Below are 20,641 nucleotides of genomic sequence, written 5' to 3'. Positions count from 1 at the left end.
CATTAGAGGCTGCTGCTGCCTATTGAAATCACTGGCCACTTTAAGAAATGGAACACTAGTCACTTTAATAATGTTTACATATCTTGCACTACTCATCTCATATGTACAGTGGGGAGAACAAGGACTTGATACACTGCTGATTTTGCAGGTTTTCCTACTTACGAAGCATGTAGAAGTCTGTCATTTTTATCATAGGTACACTTCAACTGTGAGAGACGGAATCTAAAAACAAAAATCTAGAAAATCACATTGTATGATTTTTAAGTAATTCATTTAGATTTTATTGCATGACATAACTATTTGATCACCTACCAACTAGTAAGAATTCCGGCTCTCACAGACCTGTTAGTTTTTCTTTAAGAAGCCCTCCTGTTCTCCACTCATTACCTGTATTAACACCACCTGTTTGAACTCGTTACCTGTATAAAAGACACCTGTCCACACACTCAATCAAACAGACTCCAACCTCTCCACAATGGCCAAGACTAGAGATCTGTGTAAGGACATCAGGGATACAATTGTAGACCTGCACAAGGCTGGGATGGGCTACAGGACAATAGGCAAGCAGCTTGGTGAGAAGGCAACAACTGTTGGCGCAATTCTTAGAAAATGGAAGAAGTTCAAGATGACGGTCAATCACCCTCGGTCTGGGGCTCCATGCAAGATCTCACCTCGTGGGGCATCAATGATCATGAGGAAGGTGAGGGATCAGCCCAGTACTACACGGCAGGACCCGGTCAATGACCTGAAGAGAGCTGGGACCACAGTCTCAAAGAAAACCATTAGTAACACACTACGCCGTCATTGATTAAAATCCTGCAGCGCAAGCAAGGTCCCCCTGCTCAAGCCAGCGCATGTCCAGGCCCGTCTGAAGTTTGCCAATGACCATCTGGATGATCCAGAGGAGGAATGGTAAAAGGTCATGTGTTCTGATGAGACAAAAATAGAGCTTTTTGGTCTAAACTCCACTCGCCATGTTTGGAGGAAGAAGAAGGATGAATACAACCCCAAGAACACCATCCCAACCGTGAAGAATGGAGGTGGAAATATCATTCTTTGGGGATGCTTTTCTGCAAAGGGGACAGGACGACTGCACCGTATTGAGGGGAGGATGGATGGGGCCATGTATTGCGAGATCTTGGCCAACAATCTCCTTCCCTCAGTAAGAGCATTGAAGATGGGTCGTGGCTGGGTCTTCCAGCATGACAACGACCCGAAACACACAGCCAGGCAACTAAGGAGTGGCTCCGTAAGAAGCATCTCAAGGTCCTGGAGTGGCCTAGCCAGTCTCCAAACCTGAACCCAATAGAAAATCTTTGGAGGGAGCTGAAAGTCCGTATTGCCCAGCGACAGCCCAGAAACCTGAAGGATCTGGAGAAGGTCTGTATGGAGGAGTGGGCCAAAATCCCTGCTGCAGTGTGTGCAAACCTGGTCAAGACCTACAGGAAACGTATGATCTCTGTAATTGCAAACAAAGGTTTCTGTACCAAATATTAAGTTCTGCTTTTCTGATGTATCAAATACTTATGTCATGCAATAAAATGCAGATTAATTGCTTAAAAATCATACAATGTGATTTTCTGGATTTCACAGTTGAAGTGTACCTATGATAAAAATTACAGACCTCTACATGCTTTGTAAGTAGGAAAACCTGCACAATCGGCAGTGTATCAAATACTTGTTCTCCCCACTGTATATACTGCATTCTATTCTATAATATTATTCTGTATCTTAGTCCATGCCGCTCTGTCATTGATTGTCCATATATGTATATATTCTTAAATCCCATTCCTTACTTTTTTTGTGTGTATTGGGTATATGTTGTGTAATTGTTAGATATTACTGCACTGTCGGAGCTAGAAGTACAAGCATTTCGCTACACCCGCTATAACATCTGCTAAACATGTGTATGTGAGATAGAAGCTGTTTTTCATTATCTCGGTCCCAGCTTTGATGCACCTGAACTGACCTCGCCTTCTGGATGGTAGTGGGGTGAACAGGCAGTGGCTCGGGTGGTTGATGTCCTTGATGATCTTTTTGGCCTTCCTGTGACATCGGGTGCTGTAGGTGTCTAGGAGGGAGGGTAGTTTGCCCCCGGTAATGCGTTCGGCAGACCGCACTACCCTCTGGAGAGCCCTGCGGTTGTGTGCGGTGCAGATGCCGTACCAGGGGGTGATACAGCCAGACTAGACTTGGACAGCGATGGGTGAGGTTGTGTCTCTCTCTGGCGGGAGGTAAGCTTGGCTCATATGGTGTCGAGTAAAGATTAAACCTTGTATTTAGATTGTAGGTCGGTAGGTATTGTAGTTAGGTTTTGCAGGTAGATTATCTAGGTAGTTATTGTAGGTTTTGTAGGTCATTATATTAGGTAAGTATTGTATTCAGCTGAGCCCGGTGAAGCACGAGGCTAGCTAACTCACTACCTGGACCAAAAAAGCTAGCTAGCTAGCGGGTAGCTACAGGTAAATATTAACAACTGTGGATAGTTGTTTCCAATGTTATTCCACGCTTAAGAGTACCTGTAATTATGCCAGCTAGCTACCTACCATTCAGCTGTTTTTCTAACCTCATTATCTGAAGCGTTAACGTTAGGTAGTTAGTAGCTACTGTACTCGAAATGTAGCTACCTGGATAGCTAACTAAACAATAGCTGGAACGACCTAGCGTTAATATTTGGAGACGCTTTCTCTCCGTTGGGACAGAAGCGAACTGGCTGAATCGATTCAGTGGCTAGCTTTGCACTTAACTGGCTAACAGTAGCTACTAAGGGTAAGCTATAACCTACATTTATTTTTGTTTTGTTTTTACATACTGGTAACCAGAGTCGTTCAAGGGAATTCGGGACATGGGTGACTAGCTAACGTTAGTTTGGCTCTCTGTGTGTTCGTGCCATGGGAGGAGGGGTTAGTTCGTTGGCAGAGAGCAATGGCTAGCTAGTATGCTAACTATTCTAGCTAACTAACTGGCTGAATAAGTTGACAACGTACTCACTCAAACTGTCAAAACTATCCCAAAACTTTACACAACATTAGACACGGACACGAATGATCTGCTTGGCGTGTTAACACACTGGTGGTTTGTTGTAACCGAGTATTGGTGCTAAACCGTGTTATTGGAGGCTGGCATGCTAGTTGGCTTTGGCGTCATATGATTCGGTGTACCAAGTTAGCTAGCTGAATAAACTAAGTTAGAGTCTATTCCTAGAAACATTGATCCGCTGTAGTTTACAACAATTATCATTTCTAAAGTGGAAGTTGGGAGAGTTATATTTGAGTGTTTCAGTGAAACGTAAGTGAGGGAGGCCCCGCTCTCTCGCTTTCCCAGATGTTTAGTTTATTTCATTCCGATCTCCTTTGCATTATTGTAGACTTTCTCTGTAGCCTGTCAACTATGTGTCTGTCTATCCCTGTTCTCTCCTCTCTGCACAGGCCATACAAATGCTTCACACCACGTGGCTGTTGCCACTCTAATCTGGTGGTTCCTACGCGCACAACCCACGTGGAGTTCCAGGTCTCTGGCAGCCTCTGGAACTGCCGTTCTGCGGCCAACAAGGCAGAGTTCATCTCAGCCTATGCTACCCTCCAGTCCCTCGAATTCTTGGCGCTGATGGAAACATGGATTACCACAGAAAAAACTGCTACTCCTACTGCTCTTTCCTCGTCTAACCATGTGTTATAGCATACCCCGAGAGCATCTGGTCAGCGCGGCGGTGGCACAGGAATCCAAAGTGGACATTCTCTCTTTTTCCCCTGACCCATCTGTCTATCTCCTCATTTGAATTCCATGCTGTCACAGTCACTAGCCCATTCAATCTTAACATCCTTGTCATTTATCGCCCTCCAGGTTCCCTTGGAGAGTTCATCAATGAGCTTGACGCCTTGATAAGTTCCTTTCCTGAGGATGGCTCACCCCTCACAGTTCTGGGTGACTTTAACCTCCCTACGTCTACCTTTGACTAATTTCTCTCTGCCTCCTTCTTTCCACTCCTTTCCTCTTTTGACCTCACCCTCTCACCGTCCCCCCCTACTCACAAGGCAGGCAATACGCTTGACCTCATCTTTACTAGATGCTGTACTAATCTCACTGCAACTCCCCTCCAAGTCTCCGACCACTACATTGTATCCTTTTCTCTCTCGCTCTCCTCCAACACTACTCCCTCTGCACCTACTCAGATGGTAATGTGCCATCGCAACCTACGCTCTCTCTCTCCCGCTACTCTCTCCTCTTCCATCCTATCGTCTCTTCCCTCTGCTAAATCCTTCTCCCTCCGATCTCCTGATTCTGCCTCCTCAACCCTCCTGTCCTCCCTTTCTGCATCTTTTGACTCTCTATGTCCCCTATCCTCCCGGCCGGCTTGGTCCTCCCCTCCTGCTCCGTGGCTTGACGACTCATCGCGAGCTCACAGAAGAGGGCTCCGGGCAACCGAGCGGAAATGGAGGAAAACTAGACTCCCTGCGGACCTGTCATCTTTTCACTCCCTCAACTCTCTGCATTCTCTTCCTCTGTTTCCGCTGCTAAAGCCACTTTATACCATTCTAAATGTCAAGCCTCTGCCTCTAACCCTAGGAAGCTCTTTGCCACCTTCTCCTCCCTGCTGAATCTTCTTCCTCCTCCCCCTCCCTCCTCCCTCTCTGTGGATGACTTCGTCAACCATTTTGAAAAGAAGGTTGACGACATCCGATCCTCATTTATTAAGTCAAATGACACCGCAGATCCTGCTCACACTGCCCTACCCTATGCTTTTACTTCTTTCTCCCCTCTCTCTCCAGATGAAATCTTGCGACTTGTGACGGCCGGCCGCCCAACAACCTGCCCGCTTGACCCTATCCCCTCCTCTCTTCTCCAGATAATTTCCTGAGACCTTCTCCCTTACCTCACCTCGCTCTTCAACTCATCCTTGACCGCTGGCCATGTCCCTTCCGTCTTCAAGAGAGTGAGAGTTGCACCCCTCCTCAAAAAACCTACACTCAATCCCTCCGATGTCAGCAACTACAGATCAGTATCCCTTCTTTCTTTTCTCTCCAAAACTCTTGAGCGTGCCGTCTCTAGCCAACTCTCCTGCTATCTCGCTCAGAATAACCTTCTTGATCCAAACCAGTCAGGTTTCAAGACTGGTCATTCAACTGAGACTGCTCTTATCTGTGTCACGGAGGCTCTCCGCACTGCTAAAGCTAACTCTCTCTCCTCTGCTCTTATCCTTCCAGACCTATCCGCTGCCTTTGATACTGTGAACCATCAGATCCTCCTCTCCACCCTCTCCGAGTTGGGCATCTCCGGCGCTGCTCACTCTTGGATTGTGTCCTACCTGACAGGTCGCTCCTACCAGGTGGTGTGGCGGGAATCTGTCTCCGCACCACGTGCTCTCACCACTGGTGTCCCCCAGGGCTCAGTTCTAGGCCCTCTCCTATTCTCTCTATACACCAAGTCACTTGGCACTGTCATATCCTCACATGCTCTCTCCTATCATTGCTACGCAGACGACACACAATACATTTTCTCCTTTCCCCCTTCTGATAACCAGGTGGCGAATCGCTTCTCTGCATGTCTGGCAGACATATCAGTGTGGATGTCGGATCACCACCTCAAGCTGAACCTCGGCAAGACGGAGCTGCTCTTCCTCCCTGGGAAGGACTGCCCGCTCCATGATCTCGCCATCACGGTTGACAACTCCGTTGTGTCCTCCTCCCAGAGTGCAAAGAACCTTGGCTTGACCCTGGACAACACCCTGTCGTTCTCTGCTAACATCAAAGCGGTGACCACATGCTCTACAACATTCGAAGAGTACGACCCTGCCTTACACAGGAAGCGGCACAGGTCCTAATCCAGGCACTTGTCATCTCCCATCTGGATTACTGCAACTCGCTGTTGGCTGGGCTCCCTGCCTGTGCCATTAAACCCTACAACTTATCCAGAACGCCGCAGCCCGTCTGGTGTTAGACCTTCCCAAGTTCTCTCATGTCACCCCGCTCCTCCGCACACTCCACTGGCTTCCAGTTGAGGCTCGCATCTACTACAAGACCATGGTGCTTGCCTACGGAGCTGTGAGGGGAACGGCACCTCCTTACCTTCAGGCTCTGATCAGACCCTACACCCAAACGAGAGCACTACGTTCATCCACCTCTGGCCTGCTAGCTCCCCTACCTCTACAGAAGCACAGTTCCCGCTCAGCACAGTCAAAGCTATTTGCTGCTCTGGCACCCCAATGGTGGAAAGAGCTCCCCCACGACGCCAGGACAGCAGAGTCACTGACCACCTTCCGGAGACACTTGAAACCCTACCTCTTTAAGGAGTACCTGGAATAGTATAAAGCAATCCTTCTACCCCCCTCCCCCACCCCCCCATAAAAAAAAAAAAAGAAAAAAAGTGGTTGTCCCACTTGCTATCATAAGTTGAATGCACCAATTTGTAAGTCACTCTGGATAAGAGTGTCTGCTAAATGATGTAAATGTATATAACATTTGATTTGATTTGAGTAGAAACGACAACATGATATACAGAAAATAAGGCACTTAATTTGATAGGAACACACACGTCCAAAGTTATTATTTGTAAGGAAAACAACAATGCAACAATATTATCGCCAGCCAGAAAATGTGCCAGTTCGTGCAAGACTGCAAATGTCTGCATACTTGATGTGGGGAAAAAATGGGGAAGGGCTCACCTCGAAGAGGGAAGTTTGTCCTGCTTAGTAAACCTTCAAACATAAATTGTCCGCAACACTGAAATGGGCTACTTCTGTGTGAATTAATGAGGTGGAACACACCTCAATTTAAACTGTTGTTAGAAAATACAACTTGTTAGAAAATCATTTCAAATTTGAAATTAACAAGTTGAAACATAGCCTATAGATAATTAGCAGAAAGTGCGTGTTAACTGTCCTGTTGTGTAACAATCACATGTTGGAACAGTGAGTGCAGTCTGACATCACGTGCATAAAACAACTCATAATGGGTCGACCGTTAGAGATATTTGGAACTCACGTGTGAAAAGGTTAAAGCAAAGCCGTTTTAAAGTTGGTTTGGTTTTTAAAAAATTCATAGTAGTGGAAGTGTCTGAAGTAGTAATGGTGGTGACTGTTTATAGTTCAAAAGGCAGGTAGATGAACATTTTAAATAGCCTGAACATTATATTATATTAATCTAATTCATGCTAATCTATATCGTTATATTTGATCAAACATTTTAAAGAGGATAGCTTGAACATGTGAAAGTTGGTTCAGTGTCTCTAGCTTGAGTTACAATTATTGTTGTTAGTTATTATATGCTAATTTATGTGCATTTAGTTAGTTATAATTTAAAGTGCAGACCAGAGCTAGACCAAAGCTAGTGCTAACCAGAGCTAGCTAGCTACGCCCAGGACCAGAGCTGGACCAGAGCTAGTGCAGACCAGAGCAGTAGTTGTGGTCATTAGTTGTGGTCAGTAGTAGTGTGTTTATGGTCAGTAGCTGTGGTCAGCAGTTATGTTGTTTTTGTCATTAATTGTGTGGTTCAGTAGTTTTGTGGTCAGTAGTTCTGTGGTTGTGGTCAGTAGTAGTGGTCAGTAGTTTTGGTCAGTGGTTTTGGTTGGTAGTTGTGTTGTTCAGTAGTTGTGGTCAGTAGTTGTGGTCAGTAGTTTCATGGTTGTGGTCAGTAGTTGTGGTCAGCAGTTCCGTGGTTGTGGTCAGTAGTTTCATGGTTGTGGTCAGTAGTTGTGGTCAGCAGTTCTGTGGTTGTGGTCAGTAGTTGTGGTCAGTAGTTGTAGTCTGTAGTCATCTATAGTTTTATCATTGTGTTCAGTAGTTGTGTGGTTTTGGTCCTTAGTTGTGTGGTTCAGTAGTTGTGTGGTCAGTAGTTGTGTAGTTGTGGTCAGAGTTGTGTTCAGTCGTGGTTAGTAGTTTTGGTAAGTAGGTGTGTGGTCAGTAGTTGTGTGGTTGTGGTAGTGGTTGGTAGCTGTGGTCAGTATTGTGGTCTGTAGTGGTCAGTAGTTGTGGTCAGTTGTTGCGTGGTTGTGGTCATTAGTTGTGTGGTTTAGTAGTTGTGTAGTTTAGTAGTTCTGTGGTCAGTAGCTGTGGCCAGTACTGATGGTCATTAGTTGTGGTCAGTAGTTGTGTGGTTGGTAGTTGTGTGGTTTTGGTCAGTAATTTTGTGGTTACGGTCAGTAATTGTGGTCAGAGCTGTTACCAGATACTTGAATATTTGTTTAAGAGAGTTTGGCAATACGTCCAACCGGCCTCACAACCGCAGACCACATGTAATTACGCCAGTCCAGGACATCAACATCCGGCTTCTTCACCTGCTGGATCGTCTGAGACCAGCCACCCAGACAGCTGATGAAACTATGGGTTTGCACAACTGAAGAATGTCTGCACAAACTGTCAGAAACCATCTCAGGGAAGCTCACCTGTGTGGTCTTCGTCCTCACCAGTGTCTTGACTGAATGCAGTTCAGTTTCATAATCTATTTCAGTGGACAAATGCTCACCTTCGATGGCCACTGGCACGTATTAATCCCTTTTTCAGACAGTGATATGTCGTCGTGTGGGCGAGGGGTTTGCTGATGTCAACGTTCTAAACAGAGTGCCCCATGGTGGCGGTGGGGTTATGGTATGGGCAGGCATAAGCTATGGACAATGAACAAAATTGCATTTTATCGATGGCACTTTGAATGCACAGAGAAACCGTGACGAGATCCTGAGGCCCATTGTCGTGCCATTCATCTGCCGCCATCACCTCATGTTTCAGCACGATAATGCACGGCCCCATGTCGCACGGATCTGTACACAATTCCTGGAAGCTGAAAATGTCTCAGTTGTTCCATGGCCTGCATAGTCACCAGACATGTCACCCATTGAGCATGTTTGGGATGCTCTGGATCGATGTGTATGACAGCGTATTCCAGTTCCCACCAATATCCAGCAATTTCACACAGCCATTGAAGAGGAGTGAGACAACATTCCACAGGCCACAATCAACAGCCTGTTCAACTCTATGCAAAGGAGATTTCTCACGCTGCATGAGGCAAACGGTGGTCACACCATATACTGACTGGTTTTCTTATATACCCTCCTACCTTTTTTTAAGGTACAGTATCTGTGACCAACAGATGCATATCTGTATTCCCAGTGATGTGAAATTCATAGATTAGGGCCTAATTAATTTATTTCAACTAACTGATTTCCTTAAATGAACTGTAACTCTTGCATGTTGCATTTATATTTTTGTTCAGTTTTCTTTTTAAATATAAAAATATGTAAATAATTGTATGTAAGCAACTCAATCTGGTCCAGTCTACACATTTTAAACTTTGAATGGCGTTTCTAGCTTAAATGGTGTAAAAGGAGTAGCGTTCCAAATAATTGTCACGCCCTGGCTCTGGGGACACAGTTATGTTGAGCCAGGGTGTGTAATTCTATGTTTGTATTTCTATGTTGGCCTGAGTGACTCCCAATCAGAGGCAACAGGTGTCAGCTGGTTGTCTCTGATTGGGAGCCATATTTAACTGTCTGTCTTTCACTTTGTGTTTGTGGTTTCTTGTTCTTATTTGGTTTGTGTTAAACCGTAGACATCACGTTATCGTCCGTTGTTTTGATCGTGTGATCATTCTATTAATAAATATGTACGCATTCAACGCTGCGCCTTGGTCTCTCCCTGACGATCGTGACAGAAGAAACCACCAAGATGTGACCAAGCAGCGTGTCCAGGAGCCATCGCCAGGGAGATCTCTAACAGATCTCCTTCGCCTCCTCGACTGGGTCAAGCCGGATGAGGAGGAGAGGGGCTTGACATTGTGGCAGAAGGGCGAACGGCTGGCGAGGGACATGGAGACCTTGGCCACGGGTAGGAGTGAAGCCCAGAAAATTTTTAGGGGGGGGCTAACGCCGTGGACGACGGGCCAGCAGGAGACCGCGGCAGAGCGGCCCAGCGGATTGGCAGAGGAGGCCGCCAGGTTACGGGGGCCACTGGTCAAAGAGGGGGTGGAAGATGTAGAGGCACGGCGAGAGGTACTGGCGTGTGTTGCCAGTCCGGTCCGGCCTGTTCCTGATCCCCACGTAGGGCCAGTGGTGTGTGTTCCCAGTACGGTCCGGCCTGTTCCTGCCACTCGCACCAAGTCTACGGTGCGCGTCGCCAGCCCAGTCCGGCCCATTCCTGCTCCCCGCACCAAGTCTGTGGTGCGTTTCGTCAGCCCTGTCCGGCCCGTTCCTGCTCTCCGCACCAAGTCTGTGGTGCGCGTCGCCAGCCCAGTCCGGCCCGTTCCTGCTCCCCGCACCAAGTCTGTGGTGCGTTTCGTCAGCCCTGTCCGGCCCGTTCCTGCTCTCCGCACCAAGTCTGTGGTGCGCGTCGCCAGCCCAGTCCGGCCCGTTCCTGCTCTCCGCACCAAGTCTGTGGTGCGCGTCGCCAGCCCAGTCCGGCCCATTCCTGCTCCCCGCACCAAGTCTGTGGTGCGTATCGCCAGCCCTGTCCGGCCCGCTCCTGCTCCCCACACCAAGCCAGTGGTGTGCGTCGTCAGTCCAGCACGGCCCGTGCCTGTTCCCCACACCAAGCCAGTGGTGTGCGTCGTCGGTCCGGCACGGCCCGTGCCTGTTCCACTGGTGCCTGGTCCGGCACCGGTCAGATGCGTTACGCCGGAGCTAGAGCAATCCGCTCCATCAGTGTGCAGTCCAGTTTCGGCCAGCGGGGCCAGACCGGACCAGGGGTACTTTGGGGGGGTTGGAGAGGGAGTGGGGATCAGGCCCGAGCCGGATCCGCCGCCAAGGCGGAGTGCCCACCCGGTCCCTCCCCTGTGGTATTTAGTTGGCGCGGTCGGAGTCCGCGCCTTTAGGGGGGGGTACTGTCACGCCCTGGCTCTGGGGACACTGTTATGTTGAGCCAGGGTGTGTAATTCTATGTTTGTATTTCTATGTTGGCCTGAGTGACTCCCAATCAGAGGCAACGAGTGTCAGCTGGTTGTCTCTGATTGGGAGCCATATTTAACTGTCTGTCTTTCACTTTGTGTTTGTGGTTTCTTGTTCTTATTTGGTTTGTGTTAAACCGTAGACATCACGTTATCGTCCGTTGTTTTGATCGTGTGATCATTCTATTAATAAATATGTACGCATTCAACGCTGCGCCTTGGTCTCTCCCTGACGATCGTGACAATAATAATAATAAGATGAAGTATGTTGACGATTTAAAGTGGGGACTCTTCCTTCACAAGCCCCACTAATAATAACAAAAAGTCAGAAATAATTTGTACAATATTTAAAGTGTGGCTGCTTTCGCAAGCCACATTAATAATTACTTCCTAGTGTGATGCAGGTGTCTTAAAAAGTAAACAAACAGAAAAGTTTCATTCATTTGATAAATTAAACTCTAGAGATCTCTAGCACTCTTGGAAGTTTATATTTAAGTTTATATATATGTCAGAATAATGTCACTTATACCGGAGATTTAAACTGGTAGTGGTTGGGATTTATAAAATTATTATACTGCTTATGGATGTGTTATAATTTCTTTATGTAGGTACACTTCAAATAAAGGAAGGTTAAATTCCTTGGTGTCGGCCAGGCAATCAGCGGTCCATAATAGAACACTATGAAAAACTTACCTGATCAGAATCATTGACCGTGATCTTCAGACCACGGATGATCTCTCCCTCCGGAGGGTGTTCATACATTGTCATCTCAAACATGTTCTGCGGTCCATTCTCCCCATAGAAGGTGGGGGGATGGTTGTTTAGGTCCACCACCCGGATCACGACCGTGGTGACCTCATAGTCCATGAGGTTCCCCTCAGGGCTGACCTCAGAGGCCTGGACAGAGAGAGATGATTATTAGACCCTTTTCATAGCATGAAGTCTGAACCTGGTTTGAACACATTTACTGTTAAGCCTTGTTCACACTATAGGCCTTAATACTCAAATCAGTTTTGTTTTGGAATACTGACTGTCCAAACAGCAAGTGACCAAATCAGATTTGGGTGTGTTCAGACTGTAGTCGTTTACTGACATGGCTATGCTAGTTGTCATGGTAATGGCGGTGGGTGTGTATGCAGTGGCGTAAGTTGATTGGTGGTGGTGCTCATGCTTCTTCTCATTCAGAAGTTGTTGTGTAACAAGCTAAAGTGACAACAATCCCTGCCATGGAAATCTCCCAGTTGCTTTTAATGTTCAAAATCATAGTGTAAGAACACTTTTAAACCCTCAAAGGATAAGATGATCCATCTTTCAAAACAAGTTCTTTTTGGATAGCCACAGCAGTAAACTATCTAGCTAGGTAGGTGTTTCGCTTGCTAGCACATTCACTCATTTGTTTGTAAACAATTCACAAGCTAGTTAACTACCACATGTTCTTGTCAAACTGTCAATAGATTAGCTAGCAAACAACAAGAAATACCAAATAACAGTCTAAAAAACACACACACACGTCATTACTATGACAACTAGTGTAGCCATGTCAGCAAATGACTTCTGTCTGAACACACACAAATCCGATTTGGTCACTTGTAACTTGCTGTTTGGACAGTCAGTTTTCCAAAACGGATTTGAAAAACAAAACTGATTTGAGTGGGCTTCCGGTGACGCAATTTAGGAAATGGCTGCCTGATTTTTCGTACTTCACATCGGTTGGGTATGTTCCCCATAAATTAAAGTATTTACTCTGAGTATTATAGTAATTTACACTAAAATGGAAAAGGGGAAAGTAGGAAAAGGTTGTGGAGCTACAACGACCGTCCATAACAAAATAGGAGAAGCTAAAATCGTCAACGAAACAGAGATGGCTAATGATAGCACAAACGAGATAGCGGAAGCAAGCTAGCAGCAACAAAATAACCCTCTTTTTGTGAGGTGATAAAGGAAGAATTGCGCGAGGCGCTCGCTGGATTTCGAGAGGAACTTCGGGAAGATGTACAAAAATAACTAAATGAGTTCAAGAAGGACATTAAACAGAAACTCGAAGAAAACAAAGAAGAAATACACAGCATATCTACAAGAATGGGGGTTGCAGAACAGCGCATTGGGGAAACGGACACATGGAACACTGAGGTCAAGGACGCACTTGTACAGTCTTGAAAAGCCATCACGCACTACAGGCAAAGGTAACCGAACTCTAAGGTTTTTCACGGCGTAAAAACATTAGACTTTATTCCGTGGCCGAGGGCACAGAAAAATAATCAATGCCCAAATTTGTGGAGGGTCTATTTAAAGAAATACTTGAAGACGACACTGACTTGGGAATCGAGAGAGCACACCGAGCTCTGGCCTCAAAACTCCCCAGCGGCGCCCCACCAAGATCCATAGTAGTATAGTTCATACAATTCTCATTCAAAGAGAAAGTCCTCTGCGCAGCCTGGAAAAAGCCTGTTAACTTCCAAGGCCAACGATGTGTTCTTTGATCATGACTACGCAGGAGAGATACTGAAAAGAAGGAAGGAATACACCCCTATCAAGAAGGCACTAAAAGAGAAAGGGATTCGCTTCCAAACACCATTCCCAGCAAAGATGCGAGTATTCCTGGATAATGGCCCGGTTTCATATGAGCATGCAGACGAGGCGGCTGAGGATCTGAAGTCGAGGGGCATCCCACTGGAGTATACCGCCAGGTGAAAGGAGTCTTCACCAGCGGAAAGACTCGAGCCGCTCCTCCCATGGACCTCGGTCGTCGAGAGGACGTTCACATTCGAGAGAGACTCAAGCATTTCCAACGAGAAGATGGAAGACACTAAATCGGATTTAACGGACTTAATAGTTACCGCGAGCTGTTAAACATATTGGGTTGTTACAGCTGACATTGCAATAGGTAAAACGGCTCCCCTATTTTTCACCACTACTATGTAAGGGTGAGTAGCCAAAGGTATGTGGCCTTTATGGACACATTAGGTTTGATCACGTTAATTACAGATCTATCGGCTAATGACAAATGACACAGTGACAACAAGGTGACAGAAGGGCATATCATGGGGAAGATTCAATGAATGGACTGCATATTGATGGCTTATATTAACACATAGCAGGCTATAAGATACAGACCAGACTGTTTTTGTTCCATTATTTATCCCCTATTACATTGGCTTGCGAAAGTATTCACCCCCCTTGGCATTTTTCCTATATTGTTGCCTTACAACCTGGAATTAAAATTGATTTTTGGGGGGTTTGTATCATTTCCTTTACAAAACATGTCTACCACTTTGATTTTGTGAAACAAACAAGAAATAAGACAAAAAAACAGAAAACATGAGCGTGCATAGCTATTCACCCCCCCCAAGGTCAATACTTTGTAGAGCCACCTTTAACAGCAATTGCAGGTGCAAGTCTCTTGGTGTATGTCTCTATAAGCTTGGCACATCTAGCCACTGGGATTTTTGTCCATTCTTCAAGGCAAAACTGCTCCAGCTCCTTCAAGTTGGATGGGTTCCGCTCGTGTACAGCAATCTTTAAGTTATACCACAGATTCTCAATTGGATTGAGGTGTCGGCTTTGACTAGGCCATTCGAGTGTTGCTTTAGCAGTAAGCTTAGGGTCATTGTCCTGCTGAAAGGTGAACCTCCGTCCCAGTCTCAAATCTCTGGAAGACTGAAACAGGTTTCCCTCAAGGATTTCCCTGTATTTAGCGCCATCCATCATTCCTTCAATTCTGACCAGATTCTAGTCCCTGCCGATGAAAAACATCCCCACAGCATGATGCTGCCACCACCATGCTTCACTGTGGGGATGGTGTTCTCGGGGTGATGAAAGGTGTTGGGTTTGCGCCAGTAATAGCGTTTTCCTTGATGGCCAAATTAATATTAGTCTCATCTGACCAGAGTACCTTCTTCCATATGTTTGGTGAGTCTCACACATGCCTTTTGGCAAACACCAAACGTGTTTGTTTATTTTTTTCTTTAAGCAATGGCTTTTCTCTGGCCACTCTTCCATAAAGCCCAGCTCTGTGGAGTGTACGGCTTAAAGTGGTCCTATGGACAGATACTCTAATCTCCGCAGTGGAGCTTTATAGCCCCTTAAGGTTTATCTTTGGTCTCTTTGTTGATTCTCTGACTAATGCCCTCCTTGCCTGGTCCGTGAGTTTTGGTAGGCGGCCCTCTCTTGGCAGGTTTGTTGTGGTGCCATATTCTTTCCATTTTTTTATAATGGATTTAATGGTGCTCTGTGGGATGTTCAAAGGTTCAGATATTTTTATATAACCCAACCCTGATCTGTACTTCTCCACAACTTTGTCCCTGACCTGTTTGAAGAGCTCCTTGGTCTTCATGGTGCCGCTTGCTTGGTGGTGCCCCTTGTTTAGTGATATTGCAGACTCTGTGTCACGATCGTTAGAGTGAGTGGACCAAGGCGCAGCGTTGAAGGCAAACATACTCTTTTTATTAATAGTGATAACACGACCAACAAAACAACAAACGATACATGCAGTCCTACGGTACAAACCAAAAGGAACAAGATCCCACAAACACTGTGGGAAAACTGGCTGCTTAAGTCTGGTTCCCAATCAGAGACAACAAGCAACAGCTGATACTCGTTGCCTCTGATTGAGAACCACACTGGCCAACATAGAAACACAATACTAGAAATACGACATAGAACAAAAACACATAGACTCTACACACCCTGGCTCAACATATTAGAGTCCCCAGAGCCAGGGTGTGACACTGGGGCCTTTCAGAACAGGTGTATGTATACTGAGATCATGTGACAGATCATGTGACACTTAGATTGACACAGGTTGACTTTATTTAACTAATTATGTGACTTCTGAAGGTAATTGGTTGCACCAGATTTTATTTAGGGGCTTCTTGGCAAAGGGGGTGAATAAATACACCACTTTTCCGTTATTTATTTTTTAGAATTTTTTTAAACAAGTTATTTCTTTCATTTCACTTCACCGATTTGGACTATTTTGTGTATGTCCATTACATGAAATCCAAATAAAAATCCATTTAAATTACAGGTTGTAATGCAACAAAATAGGAGAAACTCCAAGGGGGATGATTACTTTTGCAAGGCACTGTATAACATTCTATCGGTTGCAAGACTTTTGTATAATAAATTAAATTGGAAAATTCTACGTTTTGAATCTGGTGTCGTTTTGTCAGCTCATAAACCATGTATCATGGAATCGGTATATCGAAAATCTCTTTCAACTATTTTGCAATCTATATTGCACAGCTGTAAATTTGTTGGTCCATAAATGAAACTGGTATACCAATTTTGGTAATTAATGTAGGGCCGACAGACAAGTTCCTTACTTTTTCCCCCTTCCACCTTTGCGGTAATGCTGTAATTAGTTGGTCGTAATTTTGGCTAGCGCAGACATGGTAATATATTTTAGTTAGCTGCATGTGTGACATAACTCCACCAGTATATTTTTGATATAATTTACAAAGATTATACCTTTTAATTTTTTTATTCTAAAAAGTAATGTTTTTTTTATCAATTCGTATATTTTAGTTTTACCATAATACAGTGGGGAAAAAAGTATTTAGTCAGCCACCAATTGTGCAAGTTCTCCCACTTAAAAAGATGAGAGAGGCCTGTATTTTTCATCATAGGTACACGTCAACGCTGACAGACAAAATGAGAAAAAGAAATCCAGAAAATCACATTGTAGGATTTGTAATGAATTTATTTGCAAATTATGGTGGAAAATAAGTATTTGGTCAATAACAAAAGTTTCTCAATACTTTGTTATATACCCTTTGTTGGCAATGACACAGGTCAAATGTTTTCTGTAAGTCTTCACAAGGTTTTCACACACTGTTGCTGGTATTTTGGCCCATTCCTCCATGCAGATCTCCTCTAGAGCAGTGACGTTTTGGGGCTGTCGCTGGGCAACACAGACTTTCAACTCTCTCCAAAGATGTTCTATGGGGTTGAGATCTGGAGACTGGCTAGGCCACTCCAGGACCTTGAAATGCTTCTTACAAAGCCACTCCTTCGTTGCCCGGGCGGTGTGTTTGGGATCATTGTCATGCTGAAAGACCCAGCCACGTTTCATCTTCAATGCCCTTGCTGATGGAAGGAGGTTTTCACTCAAAATCTCACGATACATGGCCCCATTCATTCTTTCCTTTACACGGATCAGTCGTCCTGGTCCCTTTGCAGAAAAAAACAGCCCCAAAGCATGATGTTTCCACCCCCATGCTTCACAGTAGGTATGGTGTTCTTTGGATGCAACTCAGCATTCTTTGTCCTCCAAACACGACGAGTTGAGTTTTTACCATATGACATTCTCCCAATCCTCTTCTGGATCATCCAAATGCACTCTAGCAAACTTCAGACGGGCCTGGACATGTACTGGCTTAAGCAGGGGGACACGTCTGGCACTGCAGGATTTGAGTCCCTGGCGGCGTAGTGTGTTACTGATGGTAGGCTTTGTTACTTTGGTCCCAGCTCTCTGCAGGTCATTCACTAGGTCCCCCTGTGTGGTTCTGGGATTTTTGCTCACCGTTCTTGTAGTCATTTTGACCCCACGGGGTGAGATCTTGCATGGAGCCCCAGATCGAGGGAGATTATCAGTGGTCTTGTATGTCTTCCATTTCCTAATAATTGCTCCCACAGTTGATTTCTTCAAACCAAGCTGCTTACCTGTTGCAGATTCAGTCTTCCCAGCCTGGTGCAGGTCTACACTTTTGTTTCTGGTGTCCTTTGACAGCTCTTTGGTCTTGGCCATAGTGGAGTTTGGAGTGTGACCTATTTGAGGTTGTGGACAGGTGTCTTTTATACTGATAACAAGTTCAAACAGGTGCCATTAATGCAGGTAACGAGTGGAGGACAGAGGAGCCTCTTAAAGAAGAAGTTACAGGTCTGTGAGAGCCAGAAATCTTGCTTGTTTGTAGGTGACCAAATACTTATTTTCCACCATAATTTGCAAATAAATTCATTAAAAATCCTACAATTTGATTTTCTGGATTTTCTTCTCAATTTGTCTGTCATAGTTAACGTGTACCTATGAGGGAAATTACAGGCCTCTCTCATATTTTTAAGTGGGAGAACTTGCACAATTGGTGGCTGACTAAATACTTTTTTTCCCCACTGTATCTGTTTTATTATTTTTTCTGTCTTTTCTGGTGGATTAAACAGAAATTGCAACCAACTTTCTATGGCTTTTACTTTTTTAAGCGATATTTTGGAGATTATTTCATTTTAAAATAAATGAAAGTGGGAGGTTTGTAATCTGAATAAAGGGAAAAGGCCATTCTTCAACAAGGGGTGAAACAGTCTTACTAATTTGCTAGAGAATCAGTTCAGATTTAAGTATAACTTTTGTATGACTGAAGCCTTTAGTGAGAGGTCTAATGCTTTAACATTGATAGTATTGTATGAACAAAGTTAAATCTGTTAGATAGGTAACTCTTGGTGCCACATGGTGCAACAGATTCTGAATGCCAAGGATTCCATTATGTCGAGGGAGTTTACTAGGGTTTATCTTAGAATGATTGATAGATGGAATATACTGACTTGGGGTACAAGGTAATAACATCAGAGTGGGGAGTGCCCACTGATGGTTACCAGTTGTTGTTGAAGAAATGTGTAACATTAAGTATATAAACTGAGAGATTTCCTTTGTCCAGAGTTCGGATGACAAGAGGCGAAGCATGTGCCGTGTTAAACGAACCCGGTACCGTAATCAATTAAATACTTTGCTTCAACTCTCCATCTAAGTGTTAAATATCTTCTTGCATCATGAATTACTTGATACCAGAGAAACTCGTCTTAACAAATATTTAATTATTTCTACCCTCCTAATTCATATTCAATATATAAATAGGCTCGTTTGATTTTGTATGGCTTGCTGTTTTGAATAAAAATTAATATTCTTTGCACATATAATTTTAAAAAACAAGTCGCTATGTGTAGGCAAGGCCATAAGCAAATAGGAAACTAGGATATGACAAAATAATTAATCAGGGTAATTTTTCCACAAATAGACAGTTGTTTTCCTTTCCATTGTAGCAAGATCTCATCTATTTTTGCTAACTTTCTATAAAAATGTATTGTAGTGAGATTAGTTATTTATTTTGGGATATGAATACCGAGTATGTCCACATCACCGTCAGACTATTTTATTGGTAAACTATATGGTCATGTAAAAGTTGTATTTTTTTGTGATCCTCTATGACGCTGTGGAGGGATGCAAATTGTGGATTTAAAAGAAAACATTAATCATCAGCGTACAATGACACCTTTGATTTTAAGCCCTGGATTCCTAGCCTCTTGATATTATTGTTGGATCTGATTTTAATAGCTAACATTTAGATGGCCATAATAAATAGATTTGGTGATAGTGGACAACCTTGTTTTACTCCTCTTGACAGTTTAATACTTTCTGAGAAGTAGCCAAGTAGCCATTAATATTTTACATATAGGGTTAGTATACATAACTTTAACCCATTGTTTAAGAGATTCTCAAAAATTGAAATATTCCAGGCATTTATAAATAAATTCCAGGCCTGGTTTCCCAGATTTCTTATAGTGTTATTTTGTTTCCAGTACTTGTCTTATATTATCTCCAATGTGTTGTCCATGTAAAAACCTGTCTGATTAGGATGAATATTATTTGACAATACCTTTTTAATTCTATGCGCTAAGCATTTTACCAGAATTTCTGCATCAGAACACTGAAGTGTAAGGGGAATCAATTTTTTTAATGGACTGGATCTTTATATTTACCATTTTACCATTATTTCCCATCTGATAATCTACCATTTTATAGGAGTGGTTAAAACGTGCTAATAACGGTCCTCTGAGTACATAAAAAATGTATGCACACATGACTGTAAGTCGCTTTGGATAAAAGCGTCTGCTAAATGGCATATTATTATTATGATTATGATTATTTTTACTACTATTATTATTTTTATTATTATTTTTATTATTATCAAAAAAAGGTTTGGTATACCTTAAAAGGTATGCCATCCATCCTTGGAGTTTTCCCGGACTTAATTGCATAAAACATTTCCTCCTCTGTAATTTGGCCTTCACATGAGTCTTTCTGTACAGCTGTTAATTTTACAATATTAATAGAACAATATCCATACAATTAACTTTGGTTATGCTTAAAGTACTTTGCTTCCTTTTTCAAAATATCATTTGGTGAATCATGGGTTTATTTTTGGTAGCATTTCTATGTTGAACATGAAACAATTATTTGGTGCATTTTCCCCCATATTTCATTCAGTTCGCTTTATTTTTTATAATATATTACAGTTGATCTTTCTTGAATAAGTTCCTCACTTTCTTTTAGTTTTTCCTTTAACTTACTCTGTGCCTCTATGGTACAGTTTTTATTGCTGTCTATCTGTACTGTTAGTCCTTCTATTTATTTTGTTAATATGAACTCTTTTGACCTAAATTGCTTTTGTTTTAAAGACGAGTATTGAATTGCATGACCTCTAAAGACAAATTTATAAGTGTCCCATACAATAAGGGGATCTACTGTTGTTGAGGAAAATAACCACTATACTTTATTAACAATCAAAGTTCTTACAGAGTTTTTGTTGCATCAAGATATGACTTTATTAGAGTTTCAACAAAGCCGATGCAGGTCTGCAGAGTGGCACCCCCTCTTACTCTCTCCCTCCATCTTATATAGTCCCCTCTTCAGTTTCCCGCTCTTTTATTGCTCCACCCACTTCCTTTGTCTCTGAAGGCAGAGATGCTGCAATATATTTAATATTATTATTTTCCTTACTGTA

The 20,641-nt window shown here is 43.7% G+C and overlaps 1 protein-coding gene across 2 annotated transcripts in view; it reads right to left on the bottom strand.

The window, feature by feature from the left end:
- LOC121553608 (cadherin-related family member 1-like) overlaps nt 1-20,641 on the bottom strand; it is a 197,916-nt gene that overhangs the window by 89,852 nt on the left and 87,423 nt on the right. For both annotated transcript variants that reach the window (XM_041866854.1, XM_041866855.1), the window contains one exon: nt 11,562-11,765. In XM_041866854.1, the coding sequence (XP_041722788.1) occupies nt 11,562-11,765 (204 nt within the window). The remainder of the gene's footprint in view (nt 1-11,561; nt 11,766-20,641) is intronic.

The sequence above is a fragment of the Coregonus clupeaformis genome, chromosome 37 (assembly GCF_020615455.1).
Source record: "Coregonus clupeaformis isolate EN_2021a chromosome 37, ASM2061545v1, whole genome shotgun sequence".
Taxonomy (NCBI): domain Eukaryota; kingdom Metazoa; phylum Chordata; class Actinopteri; order Salmoniformes; family Salmonidae; genus Coregonus; species Coregonus clupeaformis.
Note: the sequence above shows the minus strand (reverse complement) of the source record. Positions and strands in the feature narration are given on the sequence as shown.